Source organism: Miniopterus schreibersii (assembly GCF_964146895.1).
Source record: "Miniopterus schreibersii genome assembly, chromosome: 2".
Taxonomy (NCBI): domain Eukaryota; kingdom Metazoa; phylum Chordata; class Mammalia; order Chiroptera; family Miniopteridae; genus Miniopterus; species Miniopterus schreibersii.
The window spans coordinates 168029146-168036737 of NC_138102.1; the positions used below are offsets into that span (position 1 = coordinate 168029146).

The 7592-nt window shown below is 51.6% G+C and overlaps 1 protein-coding gene across 1 annotated transcript; it reads left to right on the top strand.

The window, feature by feature from the left end:
* Window positions 1-2512: 2512 nt before the first annotated feature.
* Window positions 2513-7093, top strand: MLF2 (myeloid leukemia factor 2). The gene is made up of 9 exons (XM_081129195.1): window positions 2513-2730; window positions 3269-3346; window positions 3598-3724; window positions 3978-4013; window positions 4591-4644; window positions 5045-5173; window positions 5340-5499; window positions 6085-6297; window positions 6548-7093. The coding sequence occupies exons 2-8, from the start codon at window positions 3297-3299 to the stop codon at window positions 6270-6272; spliced, it is 744 nt and encodes a 247-aa protein (XP_080985321.1). The 5' UTR covers window positions 2513-2730; window positions 3269-3296; the 3' UTR covers window positions 6273-6297; window positions 6548-7093.
* Window positions 7094-7592: the final 499 nt, after the last annotated feature.

Consider the following 7592-nt stretch of genomic DNA (forward strand, 5'->3'; position numbering starts at 1 on the left):
TGATGTTTCTCTTCCTCTCCATTCCTCTCTCTGAAATCAATAAAGACATATTTTTAAAAATAAAAGAATAAAATAAAAAAGCCCCTTTGTGGCCAAGCTCTACTCTCTCAAGGACTTCCTGACTTTACCTCTATCAGATAGAGAAGTGAATATAGGAACTACTTTCTCTTCCTTCTCAACCATCTTTATTCTTCTCGAGTTAATCTTCACCCCTGGCAGGGTCCACTCTCCCTCCTACATCTTACCATCTACAAGACACTCCAGTGACTGAGGAATTTCTTTTCATCAGCGTTCACTGTACAGAGATGGAAAGTAAGAAGGGAGGGAGGGAGGGAGGGAGGGAGGGAGGGAGGGAGGGAGGGAGGGAGGGAGGAAGAAAAAGAGGACCATGGGAGGAAAGGGAAGTGAAGGCGACAGAGAAGGAAGACAGACAAACTCTGGTTGTGGGGGACAGAAAGGTTACTTATAAAATTACATTCCTTCAATTCTTGAAGTAGATGGCTGCCTAAATGATATTTCTCTCTGGGGACTCTGAAAATGGGCTCTTGCATCTCCTCCTTCATCCCCATTTGTTCAAGGATTTCTTTTAACCTGAGACAAAGCCCAGGTTTGGAGCTTTGTCTCATAGTTAGAAACTAAATTGTAATTTGTAAACACTATTTTGGATCTGCTCCAGGTTGAGAATCCAACTATGCACAGAGCCAACAAGTTATATGCGGATTTTCTGCTGCAGATGGTCAGCGCTCCCAAACTCTGCTTGCTCAAGGGTTAACTGTACTCTTAGGAGCCGTAATATGTTGAAATGAATACATTTAAAATCATGCAAAGGTAAAAATGACTGATATCAGATTCTTAATTTTTGGAAGAAAGAAGAGAAAGAATTCTAGGCACCTAGAGGTAATAGGTAGAGCACCAGGTATTGGAAAAAGAAAAAAGGAGGGGGCTAAAAGCTAAGTTGTATCTCTTATCCAGTCTTGAAGGCTGGACATGATGGAATGAGAAGGCAGAAGCTGGAAGGTGAAGAACCATACATAGTAGTTAAGTCAGGGTCGCAGAACTCTCACTGGAATAACTTGATCACATGTCAAATGCTTTTGTTTGGGACAAGAGGAAAAGGGACACTTGCATGGTGGGATGTCCAGAGATAGAGCATCTGAAAGATAAATATAAAACATTTTACTAAGTCTCTTCCCCAGAAATATCAATGAAAACAAATTTTCTTTTATTCTTTGTCTTTCTTTAGCTTCTAAATTATGTCTCTGTACCCTCTGTTTTCACTATTGTTTTTTCCTCTTTAATGATGATGGTCAAGTCCAGAGAAACCTGAGAAGCCCTGCCCCCAGTACCTTGTCCTGTCACCAGGGACCCCCTCCTCCTTCTCCCCCAGGGAAGTATTGGGAACAAGTCTTTCTGATTGTCAGGCGCCACACAGCACTCATATGGCTGGCAGCCAGAGTAAAGAACCAGGGAGAGCTAGAATTTGGGTAAATCTGGTTTAAAGTCCATCCTAGAGAGTCCAAATCCCCTGACACCCAGGGGGATGGGCTCTTCTCTCCAGTTGGGTCAGGTTTATGCAAGACATTTACTATGTCAAAGTATCAGTCTTTGGCCTTGGAGTCAGGTCTCCAGAATCTGTTTCGAGCTCCACCCCTGGGTGATTCTGGTTAATAGAGCTATCCACCCTTTTTCTTCGTCTCCCAAACTTTAGACCCTTGACCTAGCTACCTGACTAGGGGCAAGAATGATCAGTGCAGGACTAGGAGCGCTTGAGGACACAGGAGTTAGGGGAAATAAAGGGAAGGCTGGCACTAAACTAAATGATTTTAGAACTGGAGCCTTTCCCGGGTCCAACCCTCACAGCAAGGTAAGTGAGGGGTTTAGGAGCCTCGCCAACTCCAGTTCCCTAGGGGAGGTAGTTCCAGCCTGGCCGAAGAGCGCCATCTGGCGGCCGAACCTCCCCCCCCACCTGGATTCTCTGCCCCGCCCGATTTCTCAGCCTGAGACAGCTAGACCTGGGCAGGACTGTCACCTCCTCCTCTACGTCACTCCGAGGACCATGCCCCCGTCTGGATAGCACCTCCTCCTGAACCGACTGGCCCCTAGCGCTGTCCCTGCAGAACTGCAGCCCTTCTTCCCTCGGGCTGAACGCTTCTCCCGTAGAAAATCTGCTCTGCTGCCCCAGGGATCCTCCCCATCTGGTCGTCCACCGGGAGCCCGCCCCTCCCCCATGGGAATCTTGCCCCTTGTCCTCTTCCCTCCCCAGAGTGAACGTGCCGCCCCGCCGGCCCCGTCCCTCTCGAGTAATGGGCTCCTCTGCTTCCCCCAAACCCTTACAGGGAGCCTCTTCCTGTCAGCAGAACCCAAATCCAAGGTACCAATCAGCACCCCACACCCTTTGTCCCCAGAGGACCCCGCGGCCTGCCCCCAGCGCCCTGCTGCCCCTGGAGCTGGTCCCTGCCTGCGCTCCACGCCCGCCAGCGGGCGGAGCTCCGCCGGCCGGCCCGGGGTGGGCGTCCCCATCGTGACGTCACTTCCGTCCAGGCCTGGCCGGGGTTCGGGTTCCGTGGGCCGAGGGAGGTACGGAGGTGGCAGCTGTGGAAGGAGGCGGCGTGGGAAGCCGAGGAGCTCACGCCCGGACCAGCCGTGCGTCCGGGGCCGCAAGCCCTGAACCTGCAGCGCACCGAGAGGCGAGACTGGCCGGATGGGCCGCTGAGCCCGAATCGGGGACCGGTGAGGCTCGATCGGAGCGGGGCTGCGGGGTCTGCGAGCCTGGGATGCGGGAAGGATGGAGTCAGGCCGGCCTCTCCTGCTTGCCCGGCGGGGAGGTCGGGGCCGGAGGAGCCCTCCAACAGTTGCGTTGGGGACGACGAGGCCCTCCGGGGGAGGCCTGGCAGCGTCTGAGTGTAAGGAGGGGGCGGGGTGATTGGGGTCATTATAGGGCGTAGGGCCAGCACTTGGGATTCGCATCCGGAACAGTGGCGTCAGGGGAGGGGGTTATGCTTCTGGCCAGGGCTTTGGGGAGACGATGGCTATGAGTAAGAGGCAGAAAACTGAGAGGCTTGGCAAAATTTCCATGGCCCTCCTTGCAAGAGGTTTGTTTGAAGAGCTGTTCTCTCCCCAGAGGGTGGTGTTAACACCTGGAGAGGGCCTCACTGGCGCGTGGGGTGGGGAGGTCAGCTACAATATTTGGAAGGGACACTGCTCTGAGAGTCCCTACACTGAGCGGGTGTGCAAAGCCTGGCTGCCTCCAAGTATCACATCTTTACAGCGTGGAGCCCCCTGGAGCTAAAATCAGGATGTTCCGCTTCATGAGGGATGGGGAGCCTGAGGATCCCATGTTCCTGATGTGAGTATTCCCTCCCCCTCATGCTCTAGAGTACTCATCCCACTCCACTTCAGGTCTCCGAATAGTTCCACAGACATCTGGGTTCCCATTGCGGGCACTGATTGGAATTGGCTGGATACTGAGCTCCCGCTCGAACTTAGAGGGGAAATAGGCATCTGTGCCACTGTTCCCTAGGACTGGTTCCTTCTGGGGGGAGGGGGCAGTTGACTTCTTGGCCCTTCTGCCATCCATACTGTATGCTCACTCCACAGGGACCCCTTTGCTATTCACCGTCAGCATATGAACCGAATGTTGTCAGGTGGCTTTGGATATAGCCCCTTCCTCAGCATTACAGATGGCAACATGCCAGGGACCAGGCCTGCCAGCCGCAGGATGCAGGTAATGATTCTGCAGTGTACCTGAGACCCAAAGAAAGGTTGGAGGGTGGTTAGTAAAGCGCTTGATTTTTCTTGCACCACAGCCTATTTAGCAAAGTGGGATCATTTAGGAACATGGGGAAGGGATCTGGAAGAAGGGCTTAGTGATCCCCTTTTGAGAGAAGCATGGAAAAAAGGTGAGGCCATGGGCTTGGTTGGGGGTTGCAGTGAAAAAGGTGTGGTCTCTAATTCCTGTTCCTTCTGTGTTCCTGTAGACTGGGGCTGTCTCCCCCTTTGGGATGCTGGGAATGGTGAGTTCTCATCTCCTGTGTCCTTCCATTTTAGATACACTCCATACGTTTAGATATTACTTCGAAATGTACCTATCTAGAATAGCCTTATGGCTAATCCTAGAAACTTTTTTATAGTGTTCACAAAGCTCTGGGCCTGCTGTGTCCTATGAGTCCTGTGAGGTAAAGATGCTAATATCAATTTTTTTTTTTCTAGGTGCCATACTCATTAGGAAAGTGTAATTATCTAGCAAAGTTTGTTCTTTTCAGGAGGGAGGTGCAGGTGAAGGGCCAACTGGGCATGGTTTATAGAAGATTATCTGTACAGGTTCATGCCCAACCCCCTTACAATTTAGAGTCCATTAACTTTGGCACGCTTCCTAAAAGATAGGAAATAGGGCAGTCAGGAAAAGGAAAATCGGATCAGAGCAGTTTTGAGACTGAGGAGGACGGCACTATACAGGAAGAGAAACATGTTCACGAAGAATGACAAAGAGCAATTGCTCGGTGTGAAGGAAGAAGAGAAAGGGATGTTGTAGCCATGCAGCTAGTGGGCCATCTCTGAGTACTGATTCTGCTTTCCATCTCTCTGCTGCAGTCGGGTGGCTTCATGGACATGTTTGGCATGATGAACGACATGATCGGAAACATGGTGAGACTCTTGTTCCATCCCTTCCCCTGCCCTGCCCTCACTGATGGCTGGCACCACCGTGAGTCCTCAGAGGCGGGAGTGGGGGAGTGTGCTAGAGAAGGGGTCAAGCTGGGTAAAGAAACTGAACCCGGAGAGCACTGGGTTCCGGTGTCTGCTCTCATGCCCGAGTGCGAAGCAGCAGCACTCTTATGCAGTGTGCAGTTAAGGCTCAATCTCTTAAGGTCCTTCTTGTTTGTTGTTGGATTCAGACGAATTTGGGGGTAATGATGAGTCCTGACATTTTCTCAGTTTTCACATTTTGTGAGGGAAAATATGAGCAAGAACAGGCAGCTGAAGGGTAGGACCCTTTCCCAGAGGAGATCCCCTCCCCTTCAGGCCCACTGTATCCTTTGCTTCTCAGGAACACATGACAGCTGGCGGCAACTGCCAGACCTTTTCATCCTCCACGGTCATCTCCTACTCCAATACCGGTGACGGTGCCCCCAAGGTCTACCAGGAGACATCGGAGATGCGCTCGGCACCAGGCGGGGTGAGTTAGAGAGCTGCTCTCTCAGAGAAGGCGGGATTTGAATGGCAGCAACAAGAAACTGCCCTCTTTTCTCAAGATTGAGTTGTGGGTGGTTTGCCTGTCCCAGTTGGTGTGGCCCAGGCTTTGGAAGGGGCAGCTGAGTGTGCCATGTTCTGCCTCGTCCCAGATCCGGGAGACTCGGAGGACTGTACGGGACTCGGACAGTGGACTAGAGCAGATGTCCATTGGGCATCACATCCGAGACCGGGCTCACATCCTCCAGCGCTCCCGAAACCACCGCACAGGGGACCAGGAAGAGCGGCAGGACTACATCAACCTGGATGAAAGTGAGCCTGCCTTCCTGCCCATCTCCCTTCCAGCTCCTTGTCCAGTAGCCCCTAGTCCAGTTCCTGTGAACTAGGAGATGCCAGCTTTTTCTCCCTATATCCATAGATATTTTTTGGCAAAATACGGTGAACCCCATATTCTTACCTCACTTGGAGCCTTGTCAGCTTTGGGGCTGAGTCAGGTCACCAGGGAGGGGCAAACTTTGTCACCTTAGTGAGACATTGATAGTAATCTACCCTCTCCACCTGGATCGTTTTCTCTCTTTTTTTTTTAAATTAACAAATGTTTATTAAACATTTATTAAACACATAGTCCTTTCATTAAGGACTATGCTCCTTAATGAAATAATTATCCCATTCCTGATTTCTTTCTCCAGTGGTCATGCCTTAGGCCTACTAGTGGCTTCCAAGAACTACATTGAACCAAAAATTTCTAAGTAAAGTTGCTCTCCCCCCCACATCCCCACACACCTGCTTTCAGCCTTCATGGCAGTTTTTCAGTCTTAAAAGCCTGTGGCTCACCTTTGCATCTTCCTCCAGAAGCCAGGCTGCCATAGGTGGTGTCTGGTCTCTGTGTCCTCTTAGGTGAGGCCGCAGCATTCGATGATGAATGGCGGAGGGAGACCTCTCGATTCCGGCAGCAGCGCCCTCTGGAATTTCGACGGCATGAGGCTTCAGGGGGTGGGGGCCGAAGGACCGAGGGGCCTCCCCGCCTGGCCATACAGGGACCTGAGGACTCCCCCTCCCGACAGTCCCGCCGCTATGACTGGTGAGGGCCCTGGGCCCTCAGCCTCTCTTGTAAGTATTTGGGGGGGGGGGGGCGGCGTTGTAAGGTGTGAAGCACAGGAGGGGGTTGGGGAGTGTACCTGTGCAAATTACTCTGCCAAGGCAAAACCATTCCAGGTGCCTAGCAAATACTGCCTTGGATAGAAGTTTTAGTTGGTAGGAAAGAGAAGCATGCTGTCCCCGGTATAGGGATTAGACCCAACTCCTGGCTTTTATAATTTGTCTTCCTTTTGACTTGTGCTCATCTCTCTTCCCCCTCTAGGTACAGGCTGAGAGGCTGAGAAATCATCCCCTGAAGTAACTTTTTCCTCTCCAACTCCCACTCCCACTTTAATATTAAATTAACAGGCAAGCTGGCGCCCCACCTCTCCCTGGGGGTCTCAGGGAGAACCTTTCACTGCCCCCTTTACCTCTGTTCCTTCTTTAATCCCCTTCCCACAGTGACTCCACATCTCCTGTATCCACTAACTTGATTTTTCATTTTGCTGCTCCATCTTTGAGCCTCCTCACCTCCCCCATTCTCCCCCTGCCGTACACTGAAGGCTTTTGTGGGGAGCTCTGGTTTAAGGGCCTCCTCCATCCCTCAGCTACCTTGAATCTTTGCCCACCTCCTCCTCAGACCCCCTGCTGCAGGGGTCATAGCCCTCATCCAGGGCTGTGTGTGGGGAGAGAGGACTGGCTCCCAACCCTTTCTCCCTTCCCGCCCCCTACACATCACAAAAATCTTCCCTATGTCCTCTGCCTTTATTTTTTGTTTGTGCAACTTGTAACTAGGTGTTTATGGAATAAAGGAGAATGGAAAAACACATCCAATGGCATTCTGGCTTTACTTTTCATCTTCTCCCTGCTCAATTTCAACCCTCTTGTCTCCTCCTAGTCACCTCTTACCTTCCCTCTGTCTTCATGCGTAGTCTTCATAACTCAAGTTCAAGCCCAGTGCCTCTGGTAATGACACTGGGACTGTCAGAACACTGGCAGAGGAGAAGCAGCGAAGGACCTGAGCTGGGTAGTCTAGGAGGGTGAAGTGTAAGCAGCTGTCTTGCTGGCTCTCTCCCTTGCTTTTGCTGTAACTTCATGTGTCAGGGGGAATGTAGGGCATATCTCACGGGTGCCTGAGGAATTTGCTGCCCCTTGTCCCTCGGGCACAGTCTCTCCCATGGACTGTGGGTGGTACAGAGCGTGAAGTTGAGAGAACCCTATGCAGGCCTTCAAGGGGGAGGAACTCTGGGGTCAGCAACATTCCACCAAACATTCTTCAAACCCTCTACTGCCAGCTGTTGAGAATTTGAGCCCAGGAAGGAGACCAG

Coding starts and splice junctions, on each gene's coding strand:
- MLF2 (XM_081129195.1), top strand. CDS start 3,297: ATGTTCCGCTTCATGAGGGATGGGGAGCCTGAGGATCCCATGTTCCTG. Junction 3,347..3,597: donor GAGGATCCCATGTTCCTGAT/GTGAGTATTCCC, acceptor CTCACTCCACAG/GGACCCCTTTGCTATTCACC. Junction 5,174..5,339: donor TGCGCTCGGCACCAGGCGGG/GTGAGTTAGAGA, acceptor GCCTCGTCCCAG/ATCCGGGAGACTCGGAGGAC.